This window comes from Natrix helvetica (assembly GCF_964273705.1).
Source record: "Natrix helvetica genome assembly, chromosome: 2".
Classification (NCBI taxonomy): Eukaryota; Metazoa; Chordata; class Lepidosauria; order Squamata; family Natricidae; genus Natrix; species Natrix helvetica.
In genome coordinates this window covers 221006273-221028122 of record NC_138552.1, presented here as the reverse complement: position 1 = coordinate 221028122, position 21850 = coordinate 221006273, and the positions used below count along the sequence as shown (strand labels likewise).

General features: G+C 39.0%; 2 protein-coding genes across 3 annotated transcripts in view; both read right to left on the bottom strand.

Moving 5' to 3' along the window:
* Window positions 1–5035, bottom strand: part of MTR (5-methyltetrahydrofolate-homocysteine methyltransferase) — a 92576-nt gene extending 87541 nt beyond the window's left edge. For both annotated transcript variants that reach the window (XM_081944861.1, XM_081944862.1), the window contains exon 1: window positions 4899–5035. In XM_081944861.1, coding sequence (XP_081800987.1) covers window positions 4899–4953 — 55 coding nt within the window. In that variant the 5' untranslated portion in view covers window positions 4954–5035. The remainder of the gene's footprint in view (window positions 1–4898) is intronic.
* A 2752-nt stretch (window positions 5036–7787) lies between these two features.
* Window positions 7788–21850, bottom strand: part of ACTN2 (actinin alpha 2) — a 71748-nt gene continuing 57685 nt past the window's right edge. Inside the window, exons 16-21 of the mRNA XM_081944207.1 lie at window positions 21256–21390; window positions 20889–21068; window positions 16866–17012; window positions 12666–12731; window positions 10562–10720; window positions 7788–9006 (exon numbers count right to left, since the gene is read on the bottom strand). Coding sequence (XP_081800333.1) covers window positions 8848–9006; window positions 10562–10720; window positions 12666–12731; window positions 16866–17012; window positions 20889–21068; window positions 21256–21390 — 846 coding nt within the window. The 3' untranslated portion in view covers window positions 7788–8847. The remainder of the gene's footprint in view (window positions 9007–10561; window positions 10721–12665; window positions 12732–16865; window positions 17013–20888; window positions 21069–21255; window positions 21391–21850) is intronic.

The window sequence follows — 21850 nt, the reverse complement described above, 5'->3', positions numbered from 1 at the left end:
CCTCACACAGCAAGGGAAGTGGAGATGGTTAAAATGTTTCTTTTATCCAGATAAGAAATTATATTTAAATTTGTCTCTAGTTTGAAAATGCTTCCCCGGTTTTGTGTTTGCAATGCAAAAAAAAAAAAAAAATGAAACCTTGATTCTGTTTTTGTAAATTAGACAGGCTTATTGTTATAGAAATGGCTTGTACATATTATGTAAAAGCAAAAAGTTGTAGTTACCCTTGACTGTGCCAAAGAGAGTCAGAAGTTGGTGCCTTTTTCTTTTTTTCTCCCATTACACTATATCCCCTCTTTTTCCCTTCCTCTGTTCTTGCTTTTCCATATTTTTTTTCTTCGTATCTTATACTTCGATAAACTAATTCAAAAGTTGTTAATACAAACAAAAGTACCTTATGGCCCAGCTAAGTTCTGAAAGGGTGCTTACTTAAAGATTGAGACACACAGATCTCTAAGAACCTAGTATTTCCAGCACAACTAAGAAGCCCCAGATTAGAGAGGCGGTCATTTAATGTTATTTCAAGTTGAGAAATACTTTGGCCACCTAATGAGAAGGAAGGACTCACTGGAGAAGAGCCTAATGCTGGGAAAGATTGAGGGCAAAAGAAGAAGGGGACGACAGAGAGTGAGATGACTGGATGGAATCACCGAAGCAGTAGGCGTGAGCTTAAATGGGCTCCAGAAGATGGTAGAGGGCAGGAAGGCCTGTAAGTAGAAAATAGCAACCCAACTCTGTGTTTGTTGGTTTTGTACTAAGTTGAGTTGAGTTCAACTTTCTCATAAGTAATAATGCTTTTATTTCTCTCTCTCCAATGGTGGGTTTCTATTTTTTTTAGTACCGGTTTGCTCATGTGTTCGACGTTTCTGTGCATGCGCAGAAGCATCTAGGTGGGTGGGCGGAGCCTCCCACCACTGCCACTACCGGTTCGCCCAATCCGGGCCAAACCAGGAGCAACCCACCTCTGGCTCTCTCCCTTCCTCCCTAATTTATAGCAAACTCTTGGCAGTTCACAATAATAAACAAAACATAGTAATATCAAAACCCAAACAACTCTTACAAATGCATCAAAGTTCTTCATGACCTAAGGCCAGATTACCTGAGGGACTATTTATCTCCAATTACTGTATATCTCTCGGTACAATGTGGTTAGGGAGAGGGACATGCTTTGAGTCCCATTAATTGGCAACATCATCTAGGGCAGTGATGGCTAACTTTTTTATCCTCATGTGCCGAAAGCGTGCACACTTGTACGACAGCAGGCGTACCCACACCCATAATACAATGCACCCCATTTGGGGCCTAGAGGCCTCCCCAAAGCCCCCTGGGACTAAAAATAGGGTGTGGGGGGGGCGCACACCCCGCGCTCCTCCCCTAATGTGTTACAGGTGTTATGTTGGCCTTGTATGCAGCTTTATTCCTCTCTAGCATTCATCTCCATTGTTGAGTGATGCACTTCCTGCCTTCTAGGATTTACCTCTATCTGCTCCTGTGAGGCACTTCCTGTTCCTGTTGGATTTATATAGTTAGTTTCTCGATGGCTTGTATAGTGTTTTAACTGCATTTTGATTAAACAACACACACTGCAGAGACCCGAAAATCAGCTGGGCGGCAGGAAGCGCATGCACATGCACGGTAGAGCGACGGCTTGCATGTCAGCAGAGAGGCCTCCGCGTGCCACCTGTGGCACATGTGCCATAGGTTCGCCATCACAGATTTAGGAGGACCGAGAAATAGGCGGCTCACAGTGCCTGGAATGATATCCACCCACACAAACATAGATTAAGAGGGCTCTCACCCTGATGTTGTTCAGGAAACTGTTTTGGCTATTCTCCCAGTCCTCAATCGATAATTGAGACCCAGTTGGATAGGGTTTTTGCTGTTGATGAAAAGTTTTCTTTGGGGTACTTAGAAATTTTTTTGTTTTTATTATTCTATTTTTATTCTAAAAACAATGTTCTTGTTGATTAAATACATATATTCTGGATGCATTTCTCTATAATTTCTGCTTCCATTTTGGCGCTTACTTGCAGACAATTATTAGTTATGAACTGATATAATCTGGGGGGGGAAGGAATCAAGGATCTATGTTTCTGTCTGACTTGCATGCCTTGACAAACCTAATGAAGCATAACTATCTCAAAAGAGAGATTACAATTTTTTCCTGAAGCCTTATCACATTCCATCCACAGAATGGAACACCCCAGCACTACAAGATATGTTGTTTGGAATATTTGTTAAACCAAAGTATTTACTGAACATTAGGATAAAATGAAATTCAAGAAACCTTAGAGGGAAAACATATCAAAACCACCATTTCATTTTTAAAGTAGAAGAGGTACTGGCATTGTAGAAGAAGGGCGTGTTCCTCCTTACAACCTATTTAATTTTTACAAATGTATTTACACTTATATTTATTACCTTTGGGGGTTTGTTTTTGTGCCATTTATAACCAATTCCCTTCCCCCACCAAGTTAATCACTGGCTAGAGATCAGCTGACTGAGCGATAAGAGAGGGAATGTAACGAAACAGCCTGGAGAAGGACAAGATTACGATAAAGAGCAAATGCTTCCATCCTATTTTATCTTATATTTTCCCCATGAATATATAAATAAGCATTTTTTTTCAAAGAAGAAGGTCTAGAGGAATTCTAATGGCAATAATATCCTACTAAGTATGGCAGGAAGGCTTGTGGGAGAACATTTGGGAACAGCAGAATTTCTCACTTAGCGATCAGGTTAGGAGACGGATGCCAATTTACTGTACAGGGAGTCCTCACCTTATAATGGTAATTGGGCCCAGCAATGCCATCACTGACACAGTCATAAAACAAAACAATCACACAACCATGCAACTTACAACAGCCGCTACAGCAGCCCCTATTGCAGTTATTAAGTGAATCATACACGATTGTTAAGCATGTTAAATGATCACAACTTGCAACTTCCCGATGGCTTCCCCAAATGTTTGTCAGAAGCCAGCTGGTAAGGTCACAAAAAATGTGATCATGTGACTGTAGAATGCTGCAACTTTCCTAATTGGTGCCAGCTGTCAAGCAGCCAAACACAACAGATCGCGGGGACTCTGTGACAGCTGCATTTTTGAGGATAAGTCCTAAGTCTCCTCATTCAGCAAGGAGGAATGCTATGAAGCATAACTGTTAATGGTTGCTAAATGAGTGATCACTAAGGGAGGATTACCTGTACACACCAACAGCTTAATGCTTGTATAATTCGTCACATGTACTGAGAATGCTCAATACACATACTCCTAATATAGCTTTAATAAAACAACATTTGAAAGTCTGAATGAAACCAGGACAAGGAGGATATGCTGTGCCCCATTATTTGTCAGAATTGGAGGACCACTCTGGCCAGGATATCTGACAAAGAACAATCATGAATGGAACAGTGCCTATTTTTGAAAAAGCATTCTTTCTTTGTCTCACTTTGACATAGGCAGGAGCTCATTTTCACTGGGAAAGTCTTTACATGCTTTCCCAACAGCAGCTGGAGCATAAGATGAGAAGCTTAGAAGTCTCTCAGAATTAAGACTTCACCCTCACTGTCTAGAACAGCCATCTTTGCCTGGGGATTTGCATTTTCTCTTTTTAAAACTGGCCTATAAAATCATTAGTGGTGTAATAGTGAAGCAGTACCATCCCTGGGGAGGGCAAACTAAATTAACTGTCCTTACTTGTTGGGATAGAATATGTATGGTTGGGTATTTTTGCAGAATAGTTGCATAAAGCTCCTGAGATATACAGATGTCACCAGCACACCCAGCCACAGCTGCCAACAGCTAACACTACCTCTAGCTGCAGAAAGACACATTTAATGTCTTACTCCTACTGCCAAATCAGTGCATGAAACTATGCAGGGAGTGGACAGCACAACTACAATTAGGATGGATTTTTCTCTTTATCCTATTTTTGGGTTCAGAGGGAGAAAGCACACATTAACTACCTATAACTTTGTGAGAACAAGCATCAATCTGGGCAGCAGGCTTGTGACTTCATATAGCACTGCCTTCAGTGCGACTTTTGATTTCATATTAACAAATGTTTAGTGGCAAACATAAGGAGCACCCCAAAATGTACACCTATCTTTCGCTTCTATGTGATAAACAGCATAACGTTATTATCATTAATCTGATGATGCCTAAAAACTGCCTTAAATTAACTGAGAAAGTTCCTTAAAACTCTCGTTTGTATCCGAGCAAAATACCGATCTGCTCGAATCACATGTTCATCGAAAAAAAGGAAACCAAGCGCCGTAGAAAAATTACACGTGGTTTACAAAACAAGGAGGTGGAAGAGCGTTATCCAAAACACAGAACCCTGGGAGCCGATTCACCTCGTGTTTCACTATTAGGTTCTTGCTTGGTCTCTTTGGATTATCAACAAGCTCGGCTTAGCCGTGTATTATTTAATACGCGCGTTTCGTTACATCATTTTCTGAGGTCCAATTCAGCTGGTACTTAAAGCGAGGAAGGTGCAGCTGTTAACTAAAACTACGTTTGATTCAAATCCAAACTACGTTTGATTCTTAATTTAATTCATCCGGGTTTCAAAAGGTTCTAGCTTACCTTCAGAAGTTCAACGACACCCACCTTATCTACTTCCCTTTTGGATATTCAGAGGGGGGAAAATAAAAACCCCAAATTGTCAAGTGCACTGTATCTGAACGACTAAAGTTAATTGAGCCTACTTTTTGAGTACAGCGCACATAGCAAATCTCCTGCCAACTTTGTAAGGGGGTGGGGGTGGAGCCCATTCAGGAGTACTATAGCGAAGCCCACACACTCTGCAATTCCCAGACCAACGTACAGCAAAAGTTAGAAACTTTGCGCCCTGCCAAGCCACCGGAGCTCACAAACGCCTCCTAGAAACACGCACCGTGCGATTCCTGGCTACCCCGCTGCTCAGCCAACTCGGGAATCGTGGGCGACATCGTTTTGAAACAGCCTTGCCAAAACTGAGCGACTGAATTTCGACTCCCGGATTAGAATGGCCGGAGCCTATGGCAAGGAAAGCGCCTGCGTGCGCGTCACTGGCTGCGCAGACGCATAAGATTTTTCTTTAATGTAAACGCAACTGTCAGTGTAGACAAGGGATATTGATTTGAATGTTGCAATTAGGAAGGCGTGGAAGTATCGTGATGGAACTGCGTACCTTGGAACGGCTATGTCTACATTTAATTTTACCAATTATTAAACGTGTTCTGTATCATAACTCATGGTGTATATATGAACATATTTAACCAAATTTATCGGACAATGATGAAAATACACCCGCGGGCTCCTCTTTATTTGTGTGAGTTTGCAAAGCAAAAAACAACATTCGGGAGGACCATTAGGATTAGAACTAACTCTGGGAAACTCCTTTTTGCTTTAATATTTTAGAGTGAAGAAGGAAATTTAAATCCCTCCTGTGGACTCAGTCCGAATAGAAAGAAGGCAGGGCTGCTTACTGCAATTGCTTAATCTTGTAACTACCCTCAATCTACAGCAGGGGTGTCTAACTTTGGCAGGTTTGAAACTTGTGATCTTCAACTACCAGCACTCCCCAACCAGGCTGGCTGAGGAATTCTGCGAATTGAAGTCCACAAGTCAAAGTTACCAAGATTAAGCAACCCTGATCTACATGTTTCCTGGCACACCAATTTTGGTCCCATTCAGTTCAGTTCTGGAGAAGTTCTTCTGTTTGGTCATCCCAAATATTGTATTTCAACATTTCCAGCATTCCACTCCTTTGGTAAAAACTTTATAGTTATAAAGTTATAAGAGCCCTCTCCTTTTAAATTAAAAACAGTGTATAGAGCAATGTTTCTCAACCTTAGAAAGATATATGTGAACTTCAACTTCCAGAATTCTGGAAGTTGAAGTCCATAACATCTGAAAGTTGTCAAAAGTTGAGAAATGCTGGTTTAGAGAAAAGGGCCCAAAGCTGGCTCTGGCTGTTTTTTTTTTTTTTTTTTTTGGTGTAACTTGGCTAAATTCTAACCATACCTTGAGAGAGAAATCTCAGCTATTGTGTCACTACTGTAGTTGTATCATCTAGGTTACACAAACAGGAATCAACTAGGTGAATGCTGATTTTAAAAACTATCTCACACATTGCAAGAAGTCAAGATTTTGTTAATCGTGTTTTGTTTAATACATGACAATTCCCCGAGTTTGCATTAGGCCACAATACAAGAAATTACACAATTAGTATAATGTCTGAATGCAGTCACTGTAGACTTTTCCCATTACCCAGGGTACCCAAAAATGTACCCAGCACTTACATTATTCATTGACTAAGAAAATTCATTGTCCTTCATTGTAAGCAAAGCACTCATATGATGCACAGAGAGAGATCTCAGAAAAAGATCTCTGACAGGTTATCCTCAAACATCCAGTGCTATTAAGAATAAATAGCCAAAGGTGTTATCCTTGAGACTTGCATTTTGGTTGTGTCTTTTTACTACATTCCAACTAACTTTCTGCTTTATTCACATTTCACTGAAACATAATATGGATCGGGTTTGGGGTTATTTGGTCGTAAGTGTGTTTGATTACATTGAGTATTTATATATCCAGTTACCCCAAATGCCACCTCGTTATCCCGGGAGGTCAAATATAGTATTATGTGTTCCTTAAAACATTTGTAATTGTACTAAGCAGAATAATACAGATGCCTAAACTTTGTGCATCACAGAAGGTGGTATCATGTAGCTAATCTTGGAAAAAGCTAAGCAGTATCAGATCTAGCTAGTCATTGGATGGGGGAGTAACAAACTATCCCAAACTGTAAGCTGAACTAGGAAATAAAAATATTTAGGAGCAATGATAGACTACTTCCATGTTGATACTATCAGGCACTAAGTTAGTAAATTCAATTCGGCATGAACTTTCATGCAAATTCTAAAACTCTTATTAAGGGAGGATTAAACTACAGGATTTTGTGTTTCATATAAAACTGTTATATTGTTGGGTCTCTCAGGCTGTGAATTATGACCCCTTGAAGGGGTCCCAAACAATTTTAAGAGGGGTTGCAAAGGGGTTTGGGGTTTTTTTTGGCAAAGCCTGAAGCAAGGTTTGCCAATGCTCAATTATTTTACTTTATTCCAGAAAGTAACATAAATTCATTTATCATTTTAAAAGATTGCAATATTGCAAACTTAGAGAACTTGCAATAAAAACTGATTTAATCTGCATGAAGTTAAGACCATCACTACATTCTACGTATACCTGTTAACTGATGGAATATAAGCAACAGCATATTGGTTTGGAAAGTAATCTCTAGATTAGATATCCTAACCTGCATGAAATAGTGAAATATGCTCCATCTGATGATGATTTATAAGCACTACGGTAGACTTTTCCCTTATATCTTGCCTTTATTTCCTGTCACTCTCTCTTCTTTTTCTGAAGTGCACAGTGTTACTTAATCCGAAGCAAACTGATTTATTATAAGTCCCACTGAAACCTATAACCCAGTATATTCCAATAATATTAATATATATGTATAACAAATCTGTTCTTTCAGGTAGTTGCCCCTAGGTCCAACTTTCTGACAAATCAGCTGTATTAATGTCTTTGAGAAGAAGAAGAGTAGCAGCAGGAAAAATCATCCACACTCTAATTGGAAAAAAAAACATAAATAAAAAAATAGATGCCTCACTACATATAAAGCAAATAAAGAAAAGGTTTTTTTTTAATGAGGCGAGAGAACCGTGTTGTCCAGAAGACATGCTGTAATATTTAAAGATGTATCAGTTTAATCTCAGAAACTGAATCGGTATTAAGGCTTGAAAAGCAGACTTTATTTTAAAGGCACGTTTTAATAGTAGCAGATGGTACAGTTTTCTTTGCTTCTTGTATGAACATTTACTTTTTTCCATTTATTTCATGGGATTGTTAGGCTTCAGATAAAATTGATTGTCTACAAACTGTTGAGAAGAATATAACTGGCAGGAAGCTACTGCACAAAGTAATTTAGACTAGTTGTAGTAAAATGTCAATATTGTTAGCATTAACCAAGAACAATGGCAACAGAACAATGAATATAGCAGAGAGCAGACACAATCTATTAACAACCATCCTAAAATATGGAACTCCCCCATAATATCCAGGCTACTAACACTGTGCCCTTTCAAACTGGGCCTTGATTTTAAGGCGAAGGCTATTGTCACCATTAAGATGATGCCCTTATTATCATCAACCTCTTTGAATAAACTCCAGAGGATTTGTGATTTTATACCACTAGAAAGTCAGACTAGAATTCCTGTGCATGTTTCATATTAGAAACAACAAAACAATCTCTTGTGATTATTTGGTATGACCTGGTTTTTTTTCCTCTTGTATATGGTGCCACTTGCACAAGCATACTAAACCCCAGTATCCATAGATGAAAGCATTACCATGGTATGAAAGCAAACAAAGAGGTGCACCGAGGGATATTGTGGAAGACTTGCATAAAATGTTCAGAATTCTTGAAAACATTTCATGTTTTGAAAATCAAAGATATGCTAGATTTGGGGTTTTTTTTTCAAAGGCTTGTTTTCTTTTGTTTTTCCTGAGGCTTTCTAACTTGGCACTTTGGGATTATCCATTTTTAATTTAAAGAAAACAAAATGATAAGGCAGGGGGGCAGTGCAGTCTGTCACTGTATAAGCTTGATCAAGTACATATAAACAACGTAAAAACTCATCATGCTGCACACTACGTGGGCATTGCTCCTTACTGAATGTTCCTGCTAAACTTGAGAAATTGTAGTGAGGTCAGCTTACTTTTTTTTTTCCCCTCCCAAGGAGCAAACTGGAATATATATAGTTTCACTTGCCCACAGAGTCAGTCCCCAGTTACAGATCGCTTTCCCCATACAATGCTGATGAAAATGAGGTATAGTCCAGAGCTCCAGGAACAGCTCCTGGTCCCTTGTATGCTGGCATACGCTTGATGCAGTACTGAGCTTGTTCAGATGGCAGTTCTCGATTCAACTCTTCAGCAAGAATATATGGCTAGAAGGATTCAAAAGAAGGGATACGATGAGCTTTTTCTGAAATTTCAGAATCAAAACAAGCAGTGAACTCTCTTTGATGAGAACAAGAATGAGATTGGGTAAATACTTCTGTTATAAAGATTAGCTTTCTCCAATCTGGTCTCCCCCCTGTTTGCCAAATCCAGAATACTTCAAGGGCACCAGCCTGGACAAAACTACCGTATTTTTCAGAGTATAAGACACACCGTAGTATGAGACACACCAAGATTTTGAAGAGGCAAATTTTAAAAAAAAGTTTTGCACTCTGCAGACCTCCCAAAAATGGCCTGTTTGTCAAAAAAAGGGCATGCATAGCCTTTAGGAAGCTTGTAGAATGCTTCTGGGGGCTGGGGGGGGCAAAAACTGGCTTGTCTTTCGCTCATTTTTGCCCTCCCTAGCTCCCAGGAACACTCTGGAAGCCTCCTAAAGGCTATGCAGGGCCATTTTTGCAAAGGGTACGGGGTTTCAGGAGGCCAAAAATGCTGTATTCAGTGTATAAGACGCACCCAGATTTTCAGTCTCTTTTTTGAGGGAAAAAGGTGCGTCTTATACACCGAAAAATACGATAGCACTGATCCATAATACCTTATTGTGGAAGCTATTCATTCATTAATTCATTCATTTAATTCATATGACCATCTAACCTCAAACAAAATAATTCTGGGTGGCATACAGAAAGAAACATTACAACAAATGTAACCTGAACAAAAACAATACATTGAAGGCCAAACTAAAGCAGTAAACAATGACACAGCAATCAGACTAAAATATGCTACAACTAAACCAATTCAGGATTTAATTCAACTGGACCCCAAGGCCTGGAGAAAGAATCGGCCTTCATAAAAGGTCTGTAAGGTCAGGACCAAATGTATATATTTATACTAGATAGGTTATGTTAAAGTATTTTCATATATAACTTTAAGGCAGCTCTTTCCCACAGCCTACATCTACATTGTACAATCTCTATAGATTAGTCTTTTCTGAACATTTGAAAGCCTTTATTGCAGTTGCCCAGTGAATATGCATTGTATGACACTTGAAAAAACCTCAAGTTGAAATATCTGCTTTGTATGCTTTAAAATTCTTTCAGCTTTATTAAAACAAACTCAAAAAAAGTGCAGCAAATAGCATGAATATGTTTTGGGATAAAAGACAGAAAACTGGAGACTCTCTTTGAATGTCAATAACAAGCAGAAAATCTGCAGCCAACAAAAGTCCCAGTCCTTGCATCTTTATATTTAATTTCCCTAAGACGCTCCAAGTGTCTTATTACACACCCTTAGCAAAACAGGATCCCAAAAATTCTATCTTACCCCAGTCTAAAAGTTTCAATACAAATCTGTACAGTATTTTTAAAAATGTAGGGTCAATGTTTAGGAGCTTTCATTAGTTGATGAAAATAATCCTGCTTCTAGTTATATTTTACATCTCTACTCTAAATTACAGCTCAGCTTACTTTTCATTAGGATACCCCCTTGTCTTGCAAGGGTAGAATTTGTCGAAACAATCACAGCAAATGAAATCCTTTCACTAACCTTATCTGTGGCTAGGATTCTGAAAGAAGCAATAACTTGTTCAGCAGTATCAGTATCAGCAGTCTCTCTGGTCATGAAATCAATAAATGATTGAAAGGAAACTGTGTTCTGACCATTGGGATCAACTAAGGACATGATTCGGGCAAACTCGGCTTCACCCTGCAATATAATTAAAAATTATGATGCAAAGAAAAATTATAAAATTAATAAAATATTCAGCATCATGCCAAATATCAGATTTTGCATGTTTTTAAGTATGCAAAAATGTATTAACTGTAATGCAAGAACATTAGACATTCTTAAATCCATTGGAAGCCTATGTTAGGCTGAATGTTTACTATGGATTTCCCACAAATTGTAAAAGAAAAATATATTTAAAAAATAGGAAGGAATCCACTAAGATTTACTGCACTGGTTGCAATCTGGATAGTCAGATGATCAAGACCTTGAACCAAATTGCTTCCATGCAGCCTCTCTGTAGAAAATCTGCAGTGCAGTTTGTTTTTTTGAGAAGCTCCAGTAGATAAAGCATCATAAGAGACACCTAAAGCACTATTAAATGAAGACAAACAGAAATTAGACCAGATATGAGTCAGAGCCTATATTCATGCCTACAGTGTGGCAGCAAATATTGTTATGAGGGGTCCTTGGTGCTCTCTGAGTTTGATTGTTTTCTTCCAGACGTTTCATTACCCTAACTATATAACATAATCAGTGCTAGTAAGAAATGGAGTCTGCCATCAATTTATATTCTAATGGCTTGCCCTGTCAGTGTTGGTGGGACTGGTGTTGGAAGGTCTTTGCTTGGGCTGTTTACCGTTAGCTTGTTTGACAGTCTCAACCTTGGGCTGCAGAGGTGAAACTGTCAGTGCATTGCATCCAACTTCTGGAGTCTATAGACGTCTAGATAGGAAGGAACAATTTCAAGCTCTACCTTGACAAGGCTGAGTGACTGTGGATATTTCATGTGCCTAGGTCTAAGTCAGTCCTACACTCTGGGATTTCATCTTTGGTCTTGAATGGGACTGCACTTCCCCGCTCAAGATTAGTGCGCAATTTGGAGGCATTCCTAGACTCAAAGCTACTATACAACAAACATGGTCACAAGGGCCTTTGTACAGGTTCACCTTGTGTGTCAGTTGCATCCTTTTCTCAACTGGAAGGTTCTTTAGATGGTCATTCACACCTGGTAATCCCAAGGCTAGGCTAGACTATTACAAGGGAAGCTGCTCTTGAAAACAGTCTAGAAATTACAGCTGTAATTTGGACAAATGAGCAGTAAGGAGTGTTTTCTCATTGCGCCCACATGTCATCAGTGCTTTATGAGCTTCAATGGTTACCAGTTGACTTCCACGTGTAGTTCAAGATTTACCTGGAGTATAGGGCTAGGATAATTAAAAGAGTACCTATGCAATACAATTGGGTATGCTTCCTTTAGTTAAATGTTTTACTTTGTAGGATCAAGAAGGAAGGCCTTTGGTGTTGTAGCACCTCTCCTTTGGAACAATATCTCCCCAGAGATATATGAAGCTCCTTCAAATGCTTTGTCAATCCCTTAAAATTTCACTCTGTTCCCAGGCCTAGATTTAGGTTATTTGTAGAAAATCTAACAATTTATTATTATTATTATTCAGGAGTTTCTGTCTGGACAATCATATTTTTCTTTGCATACTATATTTTTAAAAAGCAAGTTATCCAGAATATTTTGGGAGTCAAATACGCTCAATATCTGACAGATGAACAGACAGACAGATAGAAAAATATTCAAAATTGAAATGTAATAGAATCTATACAGTATATGAATGCCATGGTTAATGGGCATAATGTTTTAGTATGAATACATATAAACAGCTGTCTCCATAGAGTTCTAGCAATTAATAAATCTAATTTTGTACATACCCAAGAATAACATCTATGTGGAGCTTCCCTCTGAGAAGATAATTTATAAACATTTCTGATGCACTAAGATTTTGAGTGGGCTGAACTTTTTCACCATAGAAGTTCTACATCTACAAGTCACTTTGTTAAAGTATTTGTAATGATAAACTCCTCTAAGTGTAACATGGGTTATTATCACAAATTAACTGCATGTTAAAATTCATACCAAATCATAACCCATTGAAATTAAGCAGGCCCTGAAATCTTCATGGTCCATCAGTCCATTTTTCTTCTGTTGGTAGGAACAAACAGCATGGAAGGTTCAAGGATCAGAATAAAGCCACCAGAATTTCCATAAAGGTAGAATACGTTCGTGATCAGATGGATCAGATGTTCATTCAAGACCAGATTCAACCAACAGAAAGCAGAAGAAAATGAGAAGTTAGATTACATGAAATAATGCTTCAAAGATGCTAATGAAATATAAACAAAAAAGTAAGAGAAAGGCATAAAATACAGCATTCTTAGATGAACCAAATTCAATTAGCAAGGCAGATTTAAAGTAACATTTTTTTTCAAAGCTACACAATGCAAAAAATAATAATAACACTTAAGATTCTAACATTTCACAAGCAGTTCAAGTTTGTTAAATATTGTTTTTTAAAAGTGATAAGCTAGCTCCTAACGTAATGTTTTTTATATTAATAAAAATTTATATTTAAAGTGCTAAGCTAGGAGTTGAAAGTACAAACTAATGGAGCCTGGAATGATTACTGCAATGATATTTAATTTTTGCATAATTTTACATGTCCCTCTGATAGGAAGGACTCATTGTGTATTTCATTTTTTTGCAAGAATTTCTAGTAAAGTGTATTCAATATATACAGTGTATTATAGGTAATGCATAGCATGATCATTGGTTCTCTGATATTGTACTGTACACCATAGGATTGGGGTGGACTTGCGATTTCTTACATGTCCCTCTGATAGGAAGGACTCATTGTGTATTTCATTTTTTTTGCAAGAATTTCTAGTAAAGTGTATTCAATGTATACAGTGTATTATAGGTAATACATAGCATGATCATTGGTTCTCTGATATTGTACTGTACACCATAGGATTGGGGTGGACTTGAGATTTCTTCCGTGAAAAAGCACATGTTTTTATCTGAGTAAACAACATTATGAAATTTCACACCCTTAGATACAATTCCTTCTAGTTATTGCCATCTGATTTAAATTAAATAACTTCAAAAAATCAAATCAAAGAGAGTAATAATGAGCTTTACTGTGCATAAGTAAACCCCCTTTTTCAGACTTAGCCTTAGTTTTATGGGCCATTATGGACTGTTGTTCACTAATTAAACTGGGTAGTTATTATATTCTTTAGCTTAAGTACATTTTCTGTTTTAAAACTCTCTTAGAAAAAAAGAGAATTCATTAGCTTAAAAGCAGTTTCATTTTAAAGCTCTAAAATAGGGCAGCTGATAAATTAAAACTATAGTTTTTTAAGGTGTTATGTTGTTCATGTATTAAAAGAACAGAAGATTGTTAAGAGAGATGGGTCAAACGGCTGGGCACCATTTTATAAACAGACTGGTCATATGAACCTATTTTTAATAATTAGCCCATGAGATCTAGGCTCATAGAAGGACTACCACTCTGATTTGATTGTTTTCTTTGTACCATGCGTATTTTATTGCAAATTACTAATTGTAATTTGCTGAGTGCTGATTGACTGCTAAAATTGAATAAAATAAAATGATAGTTACAATTGCTACATTGAGATTCCATAGGCCTTCCATGAAGGCAGAAAGTTAACCCCTTCTCTTCCAGTGACATCTCTACTATGCTGATTTTTAAAAACCCTAAAAGTTTGAATTGTTTCCCATCCTTAGTATAGGATTGCTTGTTCATTTTTGTAAGCTAGTTAGCCATGCCCCCAAAGTCATTAGACAAAATGTACAGTTAAGCTAGTCAGTAAAATTTGGATCCAATTATTTTACTTAAAATTAATTTCTGTATATTTAAATGTTAAGTAAAATTACAGCAGCCTCATCAGTTTACTTATATAGTGGCCTGATTAGGCAGTGCACAACAAGTAAAAAAAAATCAAAAAAGTATAAAATCAGCAATTACAGATATAAAAAGATATAGTACTAAATATCAAAAAACAAAAATACAATCATAAATGGGGGAGAGAATAAAAAATGGTGCCCTCTATACAAGTCTCCATTTCCATAGGAGCCCTAAGCCTGGTCCTATAACCACATCTTGAGGACCTTTCAGAACATCAGACAAGATGAGGCCAATCTCATTTCAGGGGGAAGGATGTTCCATAAGGCAGCCACCACAGTCAAGAAGGCACATCTCCTTGGACTCACCAAATGTAGATCCCTAGCTGACGGTAGTCACGGCATGCCTTCTCTGATGGGGTGAGCTGATGTAATTGGGGAGAAGTGGTCCCTCTAATAGCCCATGAAAGTGTCCCTCTCATAGTCATGAAAGGCTTTAAAGGTTAAAACCATCACCTTAATTGGTAAACTGATGATCAATGCAGAGCTGTAGTGTGTGCCGTTCTACAAGCACGCAAACTATCCACACCACTGCATTCTGTACCAGTTGAAGCTTCAGAATACTCTTCAAGGCCAGCTCCATGTAGAGCAAATTGCAGCAGTCGGTTTGGAGGTGCAGGTGCATGAGTGACTATAAGTAGGGCTTCCTGATCCCAAAACAGGCACAAGTGATGCATAAGGTAAAGCTGTACGAAGTCCTCCTAAATACAACTGCTAGTTGATCATCAAGGAGGAATTGTGAATCTAGGGGGGGGGGGGGACCTCAAATTGCACACAAGTAGAACCCCATGGAGCATCAAATATGGCATAGTCTTAAAATCAGCAGACTCCATGACCCAAAGCCAGTCAGTCTTGCCATGGTTCAGCTAAAGCCTGTGGTTTTCCATCCAGATTCTCACAACCTTCAGGCACTGAGATAAAACAATCATGGTATTGCTTAATTTGCCTGGGATAGAGATGTACAATTGGGTATCTTCAGCATAATGATGATACCTTACCCATGGCGACAGATGAGCTAATCCAGCAGCCCCATGTAGCACCTCATGTAGATTTTTAAAAAGTGGAGAAAGCACCTAACTCTGTGGCACCTCATATAGTAGAAGCTGAGAATGGGACGTCTCCTCCCTAGTCATCACTGAGCTGAGTTCCAATATATATACTCCTACCAAGTATATCCATGTTTCAGTCTTTACTTCCACTGCAACTCCTGTTGCCCATTTTAATAAACTATAAAAAGAATTTCTTTAGCAATTCTCATTAATCTCAATTTCCATAGATACTTTGGAAAGAAGCTATTTATATTACATCTTAACAAGTTCTGATATCTGATACTTTTACAGGGAAAAACATAAAATGAGTAATTGTTTTATGGTAAGTTAAAAGCTCACATGCACTGACAATAAAATATACTTTTCCTGGCCATTTAGCAGCTCATAAGCTATATTTTGTGCATTTTAAAAAGCAGCACATATAATACAGAAATGAGCTCTGTGCCATTATCATGATATATTCAGTGATTTTAAGGTGTATTAATTGTACTGTGTAATTAGTCACACATTATTGGATGTTTACTCTCATCCCCAAATTATGAAAATGTTCATTTTAGTTCCCATTTTATCTTGTAACCTCCAAACAGAGCTTCCTAGTGGCAGTAACTAAGTACAGAAGACGAGATCATGGTGTCACTTGCACAATAAGATCAATTCACTGAAGGCAGAGCTGAGCAACTGGGCATCTGTTTTGCTAACTATTTGAATGGGGTGAAAGAAAGAGCAAGTATTAAGGGAAGTCTCATACACACATGTACGCACACATGCACACACACTCCAAAAAAACATACAAAGATCCCATTACATAACCTTGTATGCCCAGGGATCTCACTTTTTCATTTGCACTTCTATACACATTAGTACAGAGGTAGTATCCAAAGAACAAATGTTTGAGTTGCTCTTTGGCTATGTCAATAGATTCAAATGAAGGTTCCTTTTCCCTCAGGAATGAAAACATGCAGAGAGGAAAAGGAAGACTATGCAAGAACCTAAAAAAAAGGAATATTTCAAGGAAAAATCAAGAGCAAAGTTGTGAATCAGCAGTTCTGGAATGCAGAAGTTGGCTAATGGCCAGAAAAAGGAAGTGACCAGGAACAAGAATTCCATAGAGATCTGTGGTTGTCCTGAGATGGCTCAGCCCAACCCTATCCCAAGCTCCATCTCAATTTCTCAAATTTCTATCCCATTTTATATTTTAATTTCTGAGTCTTAATCACATTCTACTTTTTTAAAAAGGTAGCAGGGAGTCATGCAAATACTTCTGTAATCCAGTTGCAGATTTAAAAAAAACAGATAACCATACCCTGTCAAAGTGATTAAATGATGCTCTGAATTCATTCATTTGCTGCTGAGTTATTCCTTTAGCATCTCTTGTAAGGATCTGGTTCTCAATTTCATTAATAGTTCTGGCAATGGTAGTCAGTAGCAGTTCCCATCCAACCCGGATATGCTGCAGCAGAAAACAAGAAGGATACTTTAGAGCACCCTAAAGAAATAAAGTGCCAAAGACTAAGAGAGCCTTCAACTTGTGAATGGTAGTTGGCTACATTCCAACTAGTCAGTGAGACTATAACAACATAACATTCAGAGTGATTTAAGTAAAATATAAACAAATTTAATTAAAGACAAGGAACAAGATTATGCGCCATGTTTTCTTTTTATAATTTCTTCTTTTAATCATTAAAAACCTAGAAGAATTCTGGGTTTGGTGACCAAGAATATGAGCAGTGCTGGAGTTCTGGGTTGTCTCCCGGATAGAAAAGAAATAGTATCCTACTTATTTTTGAATTTTAAAATATCTAGGCTACTCCAGTTCACAAGGTGAAGGGCTTCCCAAACTACATCTACAGTACTGTATCCAGTTCATAACTATTACATGGAAACTTTTCACCAATTCCCGCTCATTTGGACATGGCAAAGCCATGTCATTGTCCTAATTTTGGAGATTCAGTCTTCAGTGTCTTTTACAGTGAGTCCCTGAGGATTATTAAGGGTCACTTATATTGCTTATAGAGACCTACCCAGTAAGGGAAGATTGCCTGGAAAATTTAGGGCTGTAGCATTTGTCCTGACTTTCCTGTAGCTTCCCAAAACACTTTAAGATACTGACTCTGATTAACAACCATATAAATATGGTGGACCTTTCATATGTAAGGGACATGAAAAGCAGTGGTCAAATTCAATTTTTTTTACTACCAGTTCTGTGGGTGTGGCTCGGTTGGCATGGTAGGGGAAGAATATTGCAAAATCCAATTCCCAGCCCACTCTGGGGTCAGCCAGAGATGGTATTTGCCGGTTCTCTGAACTACTCAAACTTTCTGCTGAACCTGCTGAATTTCACCCCTGATTTAAAACCACTGGCCATGACTGACAAGCCACAAGAGCCTGGTTCTCAGATCACACTAACCCCAAAATAAAAGGGCTAAATTATGGCTTATGTTTTATTTCTAATTATTCCAGAATCATTCTGAAACATTAGGCTACAACTTATCATCAACCCTGGCTGTTGGTTACCAGCTTATTACTATCTTCCTTCTGGGATGATAGTGGGCTTCTGGCTAGAAAAGATCCCACAAATTTCCCCATTATCCCATCATAGTGTCTACCTTCAACATATGGTATTTATTCATTGCATTCTTCATATTTAGTATTAATTGTGATAAGATAAGGTTCCTCTTATCATAGCAACTGCCATTTATACTGTATCTCATCATAAATCTCTGCCTTGACAGATTTACAGTAGGATACTTTTAATGATATCCTTCCTTATGGTATTTTATAAAGGCAGAAAAGTCCATTCATTTTAGGCAAATGTCCAGTGGCCAGACATGAACAGAAGGTGATTTTTGGTTTTACTTTTATTTATTTTTTCCCCCAACAGATAGGAGCCTATTTTATAAATCCTGTTTATTATGATTATTTCCCAATAAGATTTGTCAGGGAAAGGAATCAGACATAAGACAAATAAACAAATTATTTGCTGGATTGCAATACTATCAAAAAAAGTAGGAGCAAATTCATGGTTTATTTTAAAAGCTGTTGACAATTTAGGACTAGAAGGGGATTTCCCAATTTTGCAATGCAAGTACATTTAAGACTAGAACCTGCTGAGGCATTGCAGTAATTTACTCGGATGAAGCTGATTAGTACTTGGATAAATGTTTTATAGCAATGTAATTTTTAAAAAATCATGATAAGAGTTTCCTATAACTGAACAACATTTTAGATCTACACCACCTTTGGAACTTGTATAACAGAATGAGTCAAGCTAGGTGACAACATTTAGCCAACCTTGATTGATCTCCAACAGTGACGTGTGGTGAGGTTTATGGCTGGTGAGGCTGGTGACGTCATCAGGAAGACGGGGAATGGGACCACGTGTGCCGGAGGCTGAGGCTGCCTCAGCCTCCAGCACACGGGATCCCATTCCCTGCCTTCCTGAGCATGCTCCGCCGGCTCGCGCTCCGCAGTCCTCGAAAGCGACTGGGGAACAACAAGAACCTTCCTGCCTCTGCTGGACTTTGCGCGCATATTGCGGTTGCGAGGAGTGCGCAAAATCCAGCAGAGGCAGGAAGGTTCTCGTCGTTCCCCAGTCGCTTTCGTGGCTTTGTCATCCGGGAGTGCCGACAACATTTCTGCCTCCGCAGCTCCCGGGCGCGGACGGACGGAGGTAGCCAGAATGGCGCCGACGCAGTCCGGCGGGCGAGCGACCGAGGATCAGGCTGCCTCGCTCGCTCTTTCGTCCACCTGGACCGCCTCGGCGTTGCTGTAGCTACATCCGTCCGGCCGCCCCCAGGAGCTGCGGAGGCAGAAATGTTGTCGGCACTCCCGGATGATGAAGCCACGAAAGCGACTGGGGAACGACCCAGCTGGACTGCCTCGCCGGACTGCCTCGGCGCCATTCTGGCTACCTCCGTCCGTCCGCGCCCGGGAGCTGCGGAGGCAGAAATGTTGTCAGCGCTCCCGGATGACGAAGACACGAAAGCGACTGGGGAACGACCCAGTCGCTTTCGTGGCTTCGTCATCCGGGAGCGCCGACAACATTTCTGCCTCCGCAGCTCCCGGGTGCGGACGGACGGATGTATATAATATTATAATATTATATACTATTATTTCATGAAGAGAGGTGAGGCTCTGCCTCCCCTGCCTCCTCTGACCGCACGTCCCTGATCTCCAAAAACTATACAGTTGTACTTTTTATTATTATAATGCAGCGTGAGGCATGGCTAATATTTGGCTGGGGCATTACCAGTGGTGGGTTGCTAATTTTTTTACTATTGGTTCAGACGTGTTCATGTGCGACGGTTCTGCACATGTGCAGAAGCATCCGGGCGGGTGGGTGGAGCCTCCTGCCACCGCTACTACCAGTTTGGCCGATCCGGGCCAAACCGACAGCAACTCATCTCTGGGGACTACCGGGAAATCTCAGCGTTATAGGACTAGCATGCTGTGTGACCCTAAACATTGTAGCTTAGCAAATAAACCACCATTAAGGAAATCATGTTTATGAATCAAATCTGGGTTAACTCCCATTATTGTCAGACTTGGTGTAACTATTATTTTTCTACCTCAAAAATTTTCCACCTGGAAACTCTTGAACCTTTTCCAAAGCTTCACAGAAAGGCTCGATGTTATTATCCCACTCTTGCAAGATTCATAGGATATGGACTAGGCAACAGACCTTCTCAGAGGTGGTCCCCATTTTATAAAGCCCTCTTCCTGGAAGTATAAATAGCCCAGTCCTGCTTATTGTTTGCAAAAAAAAAAAGTTAGAGCTAACCTGCTTGTGTGGGCTTTTGACTTTTAGCAATAGCAATAGCACTTAGACTTATATACCGCTTTATAGTGCTTTATAGCCCTCTCTAAGCAGTTTTACAGAGTCAGCCTATTGCCCCCAACAACCTTGGTCCTCATTTTATCCACCTAGGAAGGATGGAAGACTGAGTCAACCTTGAGCCTGGTGGGATTTGAACTGCCAAATTGTAGGCAGCCGGTAGGCAGCAGAAGTGGCCTGCAATACTGCACTTTAACCACTGCACCACTGAGACTCATTTTAGTTGGTTCTAAGGCATCTTGTTCATGTAGTTTGGTTTTATTTATGTTCTCCCTCTTATATTTAATCTTTTATGTTATTGTTATCTGCTAAAAGTCAGTCAGGACCTGAGTGGGATAAATACTGGAAAAAATAAAATAATGTTTTAGGATTGAATGAAAACGCCTCTGGTATTTTAAAAACAACATTGAAACACAAAAGTCCCTAGTGTCATTGTGGAATATATGCTGCAGCAAGACTGCATATATAAAACTAAATAAAGACCAGATTTACCTCCATGGTGTAATTGGTATGCTTATTATCAAAGACCAATGCTTCCTGTATCAGTTGATGGTCTCCTTCTAGTTTGTCAATATTGTGCTTGTAATTAATGATATTGTGCTCCTGCTGCTTTAACTGGGTCATCTGGTCCTCTAATGGCCCTGTGATATCTACCGAGGTTCGGCCAATTTCCTGACATAGAGAGAAAAAGAAAGAGAAAAAGCTTTCATTATGTTTTGGCTTATGTTAAAGAGAGCAGCAAATAGCTTTTCCTCATGAACACAGACACACACACACACAAGGACAGGCAACTTGTACAGGGATAGAATTTGCTTAGAATTTCTGATCTAAAACTTCTGCAGATCTTGGTTGCATTTACCTCCATCTTGCTCTGGATCCAGGGTCCAATGACATTGGCCTGAGCAGCAAATTGACGGCGCAGGCGTTCATTGGTGTGCTGGCGGGAAAGCTCCTCCTGCAGTGATTGATCTCTTACAGGCACAAGTTGTTTGACCTGCCAGTGTGCAAAATTAAGTTAGTCTGTAGGCTCTATATCTGCTTTTATTTTTATTACTTAACAACATTTTAAAAAAAAATTTGAAAAGACTGTTCTAAAAATACACAGTTTAATCAATATTAACTGTAGGTGTTACTTCCTATTAAGGTATTCCACTGCTTCAATTTCCAACTGTACTGCCATCTCAGATATATTGAGCAGGTAGCTCCCTTAGGTAAAACTTTGGCTATGTTTGCACATTTCTTTATGGATAATTTAGCAATTATTTATCAAATAAACTAAAGTTCTTGGTTTGTCAGACACACAGAGCCATAACCCAATCACACAAGATAGATTCCCAAAGCATGATTCAGACCTAATGTCAAACAGGCTCCACTCGCTAAAATAAGCAGGGCTGAATAATTTTTAGAAATTATGTGAAGTTATGCACACTAGCATGTATTGCATAATGAAATAA